Below are 14655 nucleotides of genomic sequence, written 5' to 3'. Positions count from 1 at the left end.
AAATCAGTCACCTACAAAATAAATGTTTTACCGAGACATATTTAAAGGTAATCACCAAAAACTAATTTTGCAAACCATTTTCCTGGCATTTTTAGTTATTAGCCGCTCTCAGTTCATCCACCAATTTAGCTATGCAGTCCTCTCAGCCTAGTTCTTGAAATCCAATTTTTATATCTTGTTTTCTCCACATCTGGGTGAATGCATGCTTCCTAATCATTCATTTACTGAGAGGATTTACATTGCTCATTGGAATCACCTAGCATTTTATTCCTTAGTCCAGTCTAAAAATTATCCAATGTAAACCAGTCTACTATTATTGCATTCTATACTATCTCCATTAAATATTTACTAGATCTGTTCATATTAATCAGTTTACAAAATCTTTTAAAAGCACACTAAACAGAACAGAGCAAAACTAAAACTGAGTCTCTAGCTCTACCTCGTAAGTTTAATGTCAATCCATTTTCCAAAACCCATTTTCCAAACCATTTTCCATTGATGAAATTTAAGAAACTCTTTGCCACTCTGAAAATGTGTTTTTATTCATATTGTTATTTTTCGCACTGCACTAGCACTGTATTGACCAGCTTCCTTATTTTTTTTTGCTTATTACTGTGTTTTTTCTTTTTTTGTTTGTAATCGATTTTAACAATGTCTCTATAAACTTACCTTCATTTAACAGTTATACATATAATCTTTAGTGTACTGGTTTATTTAAGCGGGAAGAATATCCTTGGTCTGAACACAGTAATTTTGGTTAAAAAAGCTATTTAATACTGATACAGGTATTTCTGTATGAGACAGGGAACACTGACATAGATCACCTTTATGTAATGCATATCAGGGAGCAGCAAAGGCCCCTGCACCCTAAAGAAAGCTAGTCAGGAGCTGAGGGTGACCACGATGCAGGCTGGACAATGACCTCAGTGGCCAGGCACAGTCCTGCAGGCGTGAGCTGGGCAAGCAGAGCAGGGGGGCTGACAGCAACAGATGCTCTTGACAGTGCAGTGGCCATCAGACAAGATCAAGGCAACAGGTCTAAGGTCAGTCCAGGAAATCCAAACAATAATTCAGGATCAGGACTGGGTATGGGTGTATCTACACCACAGCTCAAGCCATGACTGAATGCTGAGGCCTGAGCTGACACAGGGCTCCTGTGGCAGAGGGTGTGGGTGGAAGCCTGTGGGGGAAGTACCTCATCTCAAGTACTCAAATTAGTACTAGAAACACTCCTCATCTACCTAAACATTACTTTGACTTACTGTAACTGTGAATAAATCTTTCCCAACTTTTTGCATGTTTACCATATTTTGTATTTATTACTTGAATGAGGACTGTATGGTTTCTCCTACTCGGCCTCTTTGGGGAGCAAATGGATACAAAAGTACCTCAGATGAGGTATTATCTCTCTCCCCATCTTTCTAGCAGACTAGATTCTTCAGCCAAGCAGTTGGCTTCCACAGTGATTTGCAGTTTAGACGTCTTTTAAAGCCAAATTTCCAATTATTTTATTCCTCACTGCAGATCATCTCCAACTCAAAAAAGTTAGGAATTGTTAAATTATGCTAGACATTGTCTAAACCTTCCTGAAAACTGCCTGTAAAAGGTGATTAATAAAATTGTTGGGTACCTGTTTAATCCTGTTTGCCAACTCCAATAAGGCATGTTTCCAAATCTAACTGCAATTTTTGAGTCAACATAAGCTTTGTTCTCAGCAGACTGCATTTCATCTCTCCTTCACTTCTTTTTGAGAAGCCTCCAGTCCCCTTTATGGCCTCACCAGGGCTTGTAACTCTTTCTAGCCATCCTGTACTGCTTTTTCAGCCACTTTGGCTTCTGTGACCGACAGTGCAGAACGTCCTGTCAGAGCTCTGCAGGGCGCCAGCTCGCAGGCCCCTCTCTGACTTTTTTTCTTTGTCTTCTGCAGCCCCCAGGCACCGGGACCTGCTTCTGCCGGGGACTCGGCCCATGCCTTGCCACTCCGTGGGGGTGGCTCACCTCTTCACAGGGCTTTCCAGGAAGCACAGTCCTGGTCCTCATCTGGTCTGGGCATCAGTCCCCTGGGCATTGCTACGGGCCCCGGATCACGCCTGTGGCGCGTTTTGGCCCTGCTCAGGGGGTGCCTGACGATTCGGTTCCCGCTGGCAGGACGCAGGGCGCCGTGCGGGCAGGGAGGCTGGCCTCCTCCACGACCGGCTGCTGGAGATGACTGTCCCGCTCAGCTCCCTCCTGGGCTGCTGTTCGGGAGGACTCCGAGCCGCTTTTGAGCGCGCAGGGAGCTCTACCCGCCCCGCCGCGGGACGCCCGCCTGAGGCGCCTGAGGGAGCGTGGGCAGCCGCCCGCCGAGGCGCAGCGGGGTCGCGAGGCGAGGCGAGGCGCGGGCGAGGCGCGCGCAGCGTTCATTGCCATGCCAGCACAGCGGGGCGCGCGGCGGGCCCCCCGGCCGCTGGCCCCGCCCACGCCGCCGCCCTGGCGGCCCCGCCGCACTACAGCTCCCGGCAGCCCCCGCGCCGCGCCGTGACTCGGCTGGGGCGACGGCGGCGCCGGCCGGGATGGAGTGAGGGGGTGCACGGCGGAGAGAGCGCAGCCCACCGAGCTCCGGCCCCCTCCCCCCTTGCTCTCTCTCTGGCCCGGGTCTATGCGGCCCCCCAGAGACCATGGGATCCAGGATCAAGTGAGTGCCCCCCGGAGCTCTCCAGCCCCGCTTGCAGGCCCTCAGGAAAGCGGGAGGGCTCTGGAGAGCGAGAAGGGGACTTCCCCGCCCTCCTTGTGAGGCCGCGCGGGCCAGACCCCGGCCGAGCCTCCAGGCCTCGGGGAAGGGCGAGAGAGGGGGAGGAAGAGGGGGACGAGCGCTTCCCGCCCGCTGGCCGGGGAGACGGCCGGGTAGAGGCCCCGAGCCGCCCAGCCCCCGCTCGGCGGCGGTACCCGCGGCGGGGCGCGCCCCGGCCCTGCCCTGAGGAGGGGCGGAGGGCGCCGCTTCCCGCCCTCAGCCCCAGCCCTGGGCTCTCTCCCGGTCCGCAGTTCCCCGTGTGGTAGCGCGCAGGGTCAAGGCTGCGAGGGCACTTCGAAGGCTCGGGGTGCAGGCCTGGAAGGCTGGGGCTGCTGGAGTGGGAAGGTGTGCGGTGCCAGCGTTGGTGCCGTCTGTCGGGGGTGTGGTGGGGTCGGGAGAGCTCAGAGCCCCCTCGTCCAGGTTGGGGCGTGCTAAAGGAAAGTGGCTGTGATGTCTTGGAAGTGCACTAGTTAGGTGATTTGAGGGAAGTGGTGCAAGTGATTAATATGTTGGGCCTGCAGCTCCATGCGCTCAATATTCTCCTTCAATATTCTTTAAATTTTCATAAAACTGGGGGTTGATTTATTGGTAAGCCCTGTTGGTGTGTTTGGTATTGACACATTAAAGATCTCAGTTCATTCATATGCTATTTCAGGCAAATGCCAGGCTCCTCTGAGACAGGTAGAGGTGTAATAAAGCTATCGCCAAGCAGGGAGTGACATCTTTGTGCACGAGAGGTGTGTGATAGAGCGGAGAGATCCAGTTAGTCGGTATTTTATTCAGCACTTTCAGCAGGTGCTGTTGAGCAATTGCTCTTTCTTCTTGAACACAGTGTTCTTCAAGATTACACAGTTCTTTAACTTTTCACCTCTTTTGTTTAACTTGAATATGTGACTGGAGGAGATGTAGTTTGTGGCGTTCTTAGTGTGATGACACATCTTCATGTTCCCAAGCCCATAGGCTGGATAGGCATAAAGGTGTGTCTATCCAGCCAGGTGTTTTAGGAAAATGTAGGCGGATAGTGACAGCTTGTAATGATAGTGTGGAGGTGATTGTGTTGGTTCCAGAAAGTAACGTACCTTCCTTGGAGGATACTGTGGGGATGATTTGTGCACTGTTTTTTGACATATGGGTTCTCAACTGTTGCTACAAGAAAAAATCAAAGACTGAGGAACTAGTTAAAACTCTTAGCTTACATTCAAATACAGCTAGAATTTAAAATCATTACTATTTTGATAGCAGAGCAGGCTATATCTGTAACTTGTACCTTTGGATCTTGCACTGGTCGCCCTTGCTTGGGTCACTTCAAGATTATGATCTGAAAGGACTTAGTCTACCTTAAATCTACTAAAAGGGTTATGCTCACTTAAAATGTAGTTTCTTTTTTGTGTACATATTGAATCCACAAGCTGTGATTACCATCTCTGAGTTTTTGATTGCTGATTTGACCTTTAATGGCTTTGCGTACACTTTGCTGGATGTGAATGCAATCACTCAGATGAGAGCTTCAACTGGAAATCTCACTGGTATCAGTGAGGAGATGTAGCAGTTAGAAGTATTTATGACAGCCACTGGACTTCAGGACTTTTTCTGTCCAAAGTCTTGCAGTGTGAATGTGTCTTTCAAGATTACAGACAAAGCCCATGTTTTTCTCTGTCACCAGGAAAACACAGGTGATAACCCCATGCAAGCATTACTTCTCATTCCTCTTGTACTTTGTGAGAAAGCATTTTGTCCATTGTATGATTAAGCAACTTTGTCTTGAGCTATAATTAATAAATCGCTTTTTTTCCACTTTGGACAGAACACTGTGCCTGAGTAAGGACAAAATTTCAAAACAGTCTTGAAGTATATAAAGAATGAGAGAGCCTACCTGAGTAACAGGCTTTTCTGAGCTGGATGTTTAATCCAGCAAAGATTTTCAAGTTGATTAGTAGCTCCTATTATTGGGGTGGGCAGGAGTGTGAATGAGAACTGTTTTATAATTGGGTATGCTGAGGCATGCTTCCTTCAGTGGTGTCGCCAATATGTGTTGGAGCCCTCGCAAAAATCCAGTAGTCTGATCTCTTGCTTCTTGCTATAGACTGGTGATTATGAGAGATATTAAATGCCTTGATATGTGATCACTTGCACGTGCTATGGTATACTCCTAATGAAACCTGGACATATATGTCAACTGTATTTTTGATATTTCACTCAAGTGAAAGAAATCAAGAAATCACTAGCAATCCCGTAAACTTTTGGCTTCTGTATAGCTGCAGGCGAGAAAAAAAGGTAAGTTGAGTATTGGGTTACACCATTGCGTTAAGCTTCCTGTTGGAGCGTGTCACGCACTACTTGCAAGGCACTCTGTGCCAGCAAGGTAATGTAAAATAGGAAACTAGTTAACCTGGCTGCTATAATTTCTTGGTAACTTTCAGTACTCAAGACTTTACAAGAGAGAAGGGATTTATTTGGGTTTTTTTTGTTTAAATAACATGTTGATATCAGTCTATTCAACAGAATTGCATTGCACTGTTAAAAAAAGTTGGCACGTTCCTTTCCAGAGGTGGTTGAATTTCAGTGGTGACGGAAGAGAACCCTGATACTAATCAGGGAATGCTTTCAGATATTTAACATAGATTGCTATATACTGAAATCTACCTAGGGCGTACCAGGCAGAAAAAGTTAAATATATGGAAATAAACCAGGGTTTGAGGTGCAGTTTCTGAATTGAATTAACAGTTACAGTTTTCTGCTAATATTTTTCTGCAGGAGTTGAGCTACTAAGTCTTGTTAGGAGACAACTAATTATCAGGCAGTGTCAGGCTCCTCTCTTATGCCTCAATTTTTAAGTAGAATGCTACTTTCTTTTATGAGTGCTATTACATTTTCCTATGTGTACAAAAAAAATGCTACTGACAATTTAAACAGGCTTTAGGTACTGAAGGCATCTACTTCCATACGTACAGCTTCAGAGAAAGACTTTGTTTAGTTTTGTTCTGCACAAATCTCTTGCAGTTTTGCAGTAACTAATAATTTTCATTGTAAAAGGTACATAAATATTTAAAATAAGATATTACTTCAGTGTGAAGTAGAATTTCTTACGGATTGCTTTGATACTAAAGCTATTCCTACATCAGAAACTTGAAGTAATTCATACAACTAGCAGTTATCACAAAAGCATTCCTTTCTCATAGAGCTCCTTCCTAAATTCCTGTTTACAAAAAAGTACTGCATTTCCTTCTGAAGTTATCCAATGTGTTCTGGTACGTGTGTCCTATGTATTTTTTTTTTTAATTGCATCTGGATGTTCATTTGATAACTGACCGTGGGCCTTTAAGTGATTATTGGAAGGAAAGAAAACTTTGTGTGTGTGTGTGTTTAAGGTTATAATGCTGTGGATGATTTTGGTGGGTTGAGGTTTCAGTACAATGCACAGGTGGTATTAGATGTCTACAGGTTATTTTAATAGCCATAAAAATGGACTGCAAAATATACATATTATGATGCATATTTATGCTATATTTGCAAACTATATGAACTCTCATAGTGGTTTGTTTGCTTAATTCCACTGAAAAGTTATAAAACATGCAGAATTCAACAATGACTTCATTCTCATACCTAGGTGCTAGCTTGTTGAATGCAGCCTTTAATACTAAGTTTCTGACCTGGCAAAGCTACTTTAATTTCACTGTTCATAGAAATAAGTGGACATTTGTCATGGAATATTAAAATACAAAATGTGATGTCTTTTTGTCTGAAAGTTTTGGTATATAGTATGTGCTCTTGCCAGCTGTGTTATACAGTGTTTTCACTATTGAACACAGACTCTAACATAATACTAAAAAGGTGTTTGTTATTTTATCCATTAGCTGTAAAAATATTATAAAATTTATAAACTTTTAATTAAGGAAACAGGGTGCTAAAAATAAAGACATAAACAAGGAGGGTAAGATAAGGCTGGACAGCAATATATATGAAAGGAATAATACGTTTCTGGTGTTCTGTGGGTATCATTTCATCCTCGTCCTTTACTGTGGTTGTAGGAATGTAGCTAAGAATCTCAATATGTGAAGCAGATTATATGCAGCAACTCTAAGTAGCACAGAGAGAATTATACAAGTGTGTTTTATACTGCACAATACTGGTTAACTTGTTGATTTTTAGAATTCTCTTAACTTATGCATGTAGTTTTCTGAAAAATGAGTACTTAAGACAAATCAGTTGGGAACTGATGGCAAATTAAATTAACTTTAATTGAATTGTGAACCATTCTTGCTCCTGAGAGCTGCTCTGTAAAGCTGTAGAGTGTGATCCTATGCTACTGAAACCAATGGTAGCTTTTCTGTTGATTTAAATAGGTGTGGGGTTTGGCTTAGAGCCACTTGAGTTATACTAAGTGGGCCTGTGGCATGGTTAGAAATGTTTTGTTTAATCCCTTTTTGTGTTAAAGTAGGATTTAAAATAATAGAAGTTCTCTAAAGAGTAGGCTGAACTCCTTGACATGTTTGGTTTGAGATGCTGGGTAAGATTAATATATATATATTTTTTAATTATTCAGGTAGGAATTCTAGCATATATATACACATATGTGGGTTTTGTCATTATTTTCATCTTTAGCTGTAAGGGAGCTAACAAAATTCACAAGTTAATTATACCTCAGCAATTCTCTAATGTTAGATAGTTTACATTAACACATAGGAGACAGTATTATCACTATGCAAGCAGCCATAAATATAGAGCAGTAATTATGCAGTTTTGATTCTTGGTTTTAACCAGAAAGTCTAAGAATAAAATGTCACATGTTCAGACTTACAAAATGCTTATTTCAGTAACCAAACAATTACAGTCTAGTGTGTGATTCTATTTAATCTCATAAAAAAATTTGGAGAAGCTAAAATTGTTAGTAAGGAATTTAACTCAAAATATTCTTTCTTATATAATCACTCGCTGCCTTTATATGCTCCTTATGAAATGTAATTCCAGAGCTTCACTTACATAGTTGTATTAGTAAGAACTGAAAATGTATGCTAGATTTTTTTTTGGTTTGATTTTTTTTGTTGTTGTTGTTGGGTTGTTTTTTTTAAAAAAAACCTTACTCTAGCAAAGTACGTATCTTTCCTCAAGCTTCATTTACATTCTGTAGCTGAATCTGGTCTCATTTTTGATGATTGCACCTATTTCCTTATTTTGCATGCATCCGGCAGCTTTCTGGATTTAATACTCCGGAATCTCATGAGGTGAAACCTTGTGCATTTGTAATATTCTTCAGCATGGCCTTTTACTGACAAAGAGATAGAAATATTTTGATAGGTATTAAAGAGGGGAACTGTCTTAATCCTAAATACAGCCTGTTAAGTTTTCCAGTAATGTATGTGTAAAATGACTTTGCATCCTCTTGACTGCAGCTTCTTTTTTTTTCTCCCCCCTTCCTTTTTCCTGAGCAAATAGGTGTCATGAAGTTGAACCCAAGGGTCACAGTAATGAAAATGTGAATCTGGCTTTTGTCCCATGTTGGGTGATGTGACTGTTACCAGTTTAGTGAAAGAGCATGAAGGATTTTTTTTCCCTGAAAAAAATCCCTGTATCTAGCACAAAGGTGATTTACTTTCTCATTGGAAAGTAAAGGTGAAATAAAAAGAACTTGCTTTTGCAAGTTGCACATGTAATCAAAATTATTATTGTGGCCAAGAACTGAAATAACTGTTGTTTCTCTATCTGAGGAACATTCTGAAAAGTGATATAAAAGGTATGGTTTTATTTTTCTGATGAAGTTCTGAATGATAGGCCTGTGATGTTTTAGTATCTAGAAATGCAGACTAGTCACAACAATTGAACTGACTTTTAAGGTTCTGCATGCTTGATTTCTATTGTTTTGATTCTTTCTTTTTCCTCTGTAGAGGTTTGTTAAGACACCCTGTTCATGTTCGCTCATCTGAGCTTCAGCCATACCTTGTCACATACTAGTAAGGCAGAAAGATCTGATGTGAAATCATCCCCGACTATAAAACAAGAAATGTAGTTTATCAAGTTGTCATTGTAATGTATGCATTCTTAGAACCCTTTTTGACTGTGTAACTGGAAGTACACATAAAAAAAATTCTTAATGTGCTAAATACTTTTTTTTTTTGTTTCTCCCTCTCCCCTCCTTTCAGACAAAATCCGGAAACTACCTTTGAAGTGTATGCAGAAGTAACCTATTCAGGAGTCAGTTGCACTGGGAAAGGTACTGTTCTGCACTGTAGTTCTACCTATTTATTGACTAAAAGTATTCTTAAGAATCATGTATTGTGAGATCACAAGGTATATTTAATAATATAGTGTTCTAGCTTTTAAAGATATCTTAATCACTGATTCTGTAGAATCTTACAGTTAGGACTAATAATGAGAAATTCTTGCCTCTGTCCCCAATTGTGGGCAACTTTCTGATTTCTTTGACTGTTTTACCTGTTTTGTCTTATAAAATAGAAATAACTTACTTCATTAGATTGAAAAAGTAAATGCATTTTCAGATTTGTATTTGCTGCTCATGTAAGGATGGGTAGTTTTAAACCAAAAAATACTCTACAGCTTCTTGTTTGGAATTTATTCTTACTTCTTCCTTACTTTCTACAGAAGTATTTTTATTGGTTCCCAGAATTCTTCCTTTGAGCAAATGATTTTATCTAGAAATAAGGCGTAAACACAGCTTATGATTTGATTAACTGTTTTTACCAAACATTGTTCTCAAGCCATGATCATACCAGAATTTCTCTGTAATACTATTTCTGGCAAGTATTTCTGTATATATGCTAGAGAAGTCTCATAATTGCTGAAACCAATGTTAAGTATATTTGTGAATTTTTGATTGCACTTTTTTCTGAACCTGAGGAACTTGATCAAATAAGCACGAAAAGCAAAGGCTGAAATTCGTAATCCCAGAATTTAGTTCAAGAAAGTATTACTTCAGTCCTAAGAATGTTACGAAAAAGGAGGGATGTCAAAATTGAATAATTCTGGTTAGTCAACATATACTGATACTGAAGTAATAGGTTTTTATATCTTTTATTAAATGATCATGTGTGTATTGTGTATATGGTATAATGAACCAGTAGAAAAGTTTTTGTATTATATTTTATTGAATGGAAAGTCAGTTGTCTCCTTTCATATCTGTATTTGTTTGTTACAATCAGCAAAAGTCAAATACCTGCAACTCTTTCCTTTACCACCACAGCCTCCGTGGGAGTTGTAACTGGAATACAGTTTTGGCTTGTCCTACTGCTATATGCCATCACGACTATTTGATGTAACTGCAGGAGCCCTTTTAATAACTAGTCTTTGTTTCTGCACATCTGACCTGGATTCTAGTGCCAGAAAATCTGAACAAATTTGACCATAAACATTACATTGTACAGTACTAGTGTCTGGGTATAATCTTCTCTTTGAAGTTTGTTTGCATCCCCCTGGAGGGATTAATTCCCTGCTGTGGGAAGGTGGGTTAAAAAGCACGGAAACTACTTTACAGGTTTTTAATTGGAGAATTTAGTATACATTTTGTTCTATAAACCAACTGATTCTGTGGGAGTTTCACTTAGTTGTGTTTTTGTTGTATGCACTTGTAGGTGCAAAATCTTCAGAAATATTTTTAGTGAGTAAAAAAAAGTTTTATTGTTTTTATGACTCATATTCTGAAGTTATTGGTTCTCTCTGAATAATCTTCTAAAAGATTGTTTCCCAACCATATTTTTTCTTATATTTAAGAGGTGCCTGTTATTCTCAGAGGTCTTAGATTTGTGTATTCCCAAATATTCTGTCCTGTTCTAAGTGAAGTTTGTGTTTGGTTCTCCACAGCATTAACTATATTTAACAGCTATGCTGTATCCCAGGTAAATCATCATTCTAGAAATGTAGACCTAGACACCTATATGTAGTCTTTTCTACTTCTTACTTCTTGGCCGGCTGTTCTATGCCAGAAAGCCGAGAATATATATAAACTTTTTTTTTTTCATTTTTGTAATCAGGGAACATATGTTACATGACAAGGAGCAGTTACTATTAAGAAAAGCTAAATGTATAAAAGGTGTATGAGGGGCAAATTCAGGCATGTTTAAAAAACTATTTCTTCCTGTGTAATGGATCTCAAAATTAACTAAGACAACTGTTTTTGAAATTCTGGGTCTAGTATAATAGTGCTGTTTATCACTTAGAATGCTTTTAATTCTTATATTGATAGTCTGACATGGTCTTGAGGAGGATGTATTGCTTCAGAGCTGTAACAGTTCTAGTGCATGAGATTGTCTGGCTTGTGGGATGGTAAAATATGCCTCTCTTTTGTTTTATTCAAAAGTTTGTGTAGCTGTTGTGTTTTGACCCCAGCCAGCAACTAAGCACCACTCAGCTGCTCACTCACTCCCCTGCAGTGGGATGAGGCAGAGAATTTGAAGAGTAAAAGTGAGAAAGTAGCGAAGGATGTTTTCCATGTGACTGTTAAATACCAACTGACAGTAAAGGTTTTAGTATATTTCGTAGCTCACTTGGCAGATGATTGTACATTCAAGTAGCTTTACTGCTTGTGTAATTGTTAACAATCTAGCGTTAAATGTCTATTTGGTCAATAACTTTTGAAATTAATGAAAACAGTATTATCCATTGACTATCATATAGAATGATAGAATCATTTGGGTTGGAAAAGACCTTTAAGATCATAGAGTCCAACCATTAACCCAGCACTGTCAAGCCTACCGCTAAACCATGTCCCTAATCACCATGTCTACACATCTTTTAAACACCTCCAGGGATGGTGACTCTACCACCTCCCTGGGTAGCCCCTCTTGATACAGAAGGCTCCCTCTTAGTTACCAAGACAGTTGACTGCAGAAGGAAAAAAAAATCTGTTCTGGGCTTCAAGAAAGACATCAGTAAACTGGAACAAGTTCAATGAAGGACCACCAAGATGGTGAGTGAGCTAGAGCACTTGCACTGTGAGGAGAGATTGAGAGTACTGGGTTTGTTCAGCCTGGAGAAGACTTCAGGGAACATGAATAGCAGCCTTCCATACCTATGAGGAGTTCATCAAGATGAGATATCCAGGGTCTTCACAGTGATGTGTGGCAGGACAAGAGGCAATGTCTGAATCAACACTGAATCGAGGGATTCTAACTGAGTATCGGGAGTGTCTTCACTGTGAGGACATCAAGTATTGGACCAGGTCACTCAGAGAGGTTGTGCGATCTGCATGCTTGGAGGTTTTCAAGACCTGACTAGATCACAGCCTGAACAACCTGGTCTGACCTCACACCTGGCCCTTCTTTGAGCAGGAAGTTGGACTAGAGATCTCCTGAGGTCCCTTCCAGCCTGAATTATCCTGTGATCCTAAGATTTGATTCCTAGAAACGTGTCAGGAACATCTGGAGGATGTTTTGTACTCTTAATATGTTATGAAGAGAAAACTTGATCGAAACCAAAGAAGCTGAAAAAGAAAACATTGTTTTATTCCAGTCCAGGCAGAGCTCTTGCCAAACCACAATGAAATGTGTGAACTGTGAAAGGAAATGATCACTGGTTCACCTCAGCTGTGGTCTCGCTGTCCTTTCTCCTTTAGATTGTTCAGAAATAATGATCATCTGTGCTCAGCATTGGTGACTTGTGTATTTCTGGCATGTGAAGGCTTTGCTATGTCGTACAATTCCAGCATTCAGTTGTATCTAAAAGCTGTGCTTGCGCTTTTCTTTCCTTACAGTCATAGATCTTATTTGGGGACTTACGGATTTTTCTTAATGGGCCACTTGATTTAAATGTGGTAACTTTATTTTGAGAACTGTGAAACAAGACAGCTGCAACTGTGACTAGCAACATTAATATGAGTAATTGTTATTAAGAAGATATTTCCTTAAGAGAAGACAGTTACCAGATCAGTTTTTTGTCTTATGATTGTGATTTCTGTGGAAGCTGGGAATTTCCCTTAGCTAATTGAATCTCAGTTACTGTGTGCGTGGTTTGTTATTTTTTTTTAAAGAACATTTGACTTCCTAAAATTGAATGAAAATACAAAAACGCTTTTATCTTAACTTTGTTACCACTTTTTTTGAATTATTTTTTTATTGGGATGTCTGGAATTCAGAATTTCTTCACTTGATATTTCAATGGTGCATTTGTCAACGTTCTACTATTTAGTTTCATCAGATAGCACTGTTCTTTTGTCCATAACCTCTTCTGATAAAGTGTTGGTTCCTTCTCACCAAAGGTCTAGGGCACCAAAATAGAGTAGAAGGAATGCAGTCTGCATCTTTACAGTGACAATACATGGAAGTTACCTAGTGAGAAATCTGTGGTGTGTGTGTCAAGTATAAGTATGTCAAGCATAGGGACTTTGCAAGTCTAATGCTTCTCACCAACTCCCACACGCTTATTCTGGAAGAAAGGAAAAAATAATCATGGTTTTAATTAAAAAATGGAATATTGTTATAGGGAAAATATTGTCTAAAACTTATAGTGTTAATACTTTTGATTCTTTCCTTTGTAGTATCAGATAGATACTGGGTGAGGACTGTGACTCAGAGGAAGAGGTGTAGTTCTGAGGCTGATACAGAAGCCTGGCTAATAGGCTGGCTTAGGTTAGTCTTAATGGGTACATTTTGCGCAGTGGTGTAGTTGAGATGGAGTAAGATTCCAATGCTGTACAGATGGGCACAACAAAGTTAACTCTTTGTCAAGTATGCCTGGTGACTTTGGCTTTCAACCATTCCAGGTTGTTAGGACCTAAAAAAATCTGATTACTAAGAAAAAATCCAATTCACTTATAAGGCTTTAATATTCTGTAGCCTCTGTGTGGGGTTTTTGTCTTTGCCTTTATAGATTTTAGTGTTGTGTGATTTTTGACAGTAGGAAAACTTCTAACTTTCCTTATCACCTAGATAAGGCCATCTGCCTTGCTAAATCCAGGTGTGTTGCTTTAAAAAAAAAAAACAAAACCCACTGCAACCAAACAAAAAGTTTTTAGATTTATCATTAAAAAAACCCACTGCAACCAAACAAAAAGTTTTTAGATTTATCATTATTATTTTATAGGTTTCACTATATGAGTTAACCTTGCTTCAGGAATTAAATAAACTAGAGCCTCAAGATTCATAGATAGAAGGGAATTATAATACAGTTTATTGCCCAGCGGATACAAGTAATACGTACTGGACATCATCTACAATTGTGTTAGTTCTTCTTTTCTGCTGTGATACTTAATTACTTAAATGTGACTTGGGAGAAGTGAGTAGATGTACTTTTTTGTTGACACTAAAGTGATTACTGTAGCACTTCTGAACGCTACATGCAAGGTTTAAGGTCTACCACTGTTTCTGTTCGCATACTGCTTTATGTTATATTATGTTTCACTGTTCACCCTGGTTTAAGAAAAATGTTTAAAACCAAACTTTGTATTCAGTGTTTTCTGTGTGCAATACCAAAAGCTTTGCAGGAGGAGATGTCTGTGCTGTTTGTGTAATCACTGATGTAGCTGGTGCTTCTCAAATTCAAGAAGCTAAAAGGGTACCCATTTAATTCTCAGCTGGAAATGCTGAGTTTTCTGCTGTTAGGGCAGTGTGTGTCTATAAAATAGCACATTCCTAAGTAAATAATGTTGGACATTCTATATGGAAGCTACAGATTACAGTTTTATTTTAATAACTTTTGATAAGTCTGTGTCTTTGGTGCATGATCTTTTCTCATTCATTGGAATTGTTACATGCAGAGGATAATTTGAGAGCCAAATAGATGCTTTAAAAAAAATACTACTATTTTACTGGATTTGTTTTCCTATTTTTAAACTTCATGTAAAGGAAGAGAAAATGCATTTTATGAGATTGTGAAGTCCTAATGTAGGGCTTGTGTATTTGTCATGGCATCTCATAATAGTAAAACTACACAGAAATTGA

The 14655-nt window shown here is 39.7% G+C and overlaps 1 protein-coding gene across 6 annotated transcripts in view; it reads left to right on the top strand.

Moving 5' to 3' along the window:
* Positions 1–2511: 2511 nt before the first annotated feature.
* Positions 2512–14655, top strand: part of DENND1A (DENN domain containing 1A) — a 219133-nt gene continuing 206989 nt past the window's right edge. For all 6 annotated transcript variants that reach the window (XM_037400409.1, XM_037400407.1, XM_037400406.1 and 3 more), the window contains exons 1-2: positions 2512–2674; positions 8908–8978. In XM_037400409.1, the coding sequence (XP_037256306.1) occupies positions 2658–2674; positions 8908–8978 (88 nt within the window). In that variant the 5' untranslated portion in view covers positions 2512–2657. The remainder of the gene's footprint in view (positions 2675–8907; positions 8979–14655) is intronic.

This window comes from Falco rusticolus, chromosome 9 (assembly GCF_015220075.1).
Source record: "Falco rusticolus isolate bFalRus1 chromosome 9, bFalRus1.pri, whole genome shotgun sequence".
Lineage (NCBI taxonomy): Eukaryota > Metazoa > Chordata > Aves > Falconiformes > Falconidae > Falco > Falco rusticolus.
This window is presented reverse-complemented; position numbering and strand designations above follow the sequence as displayed.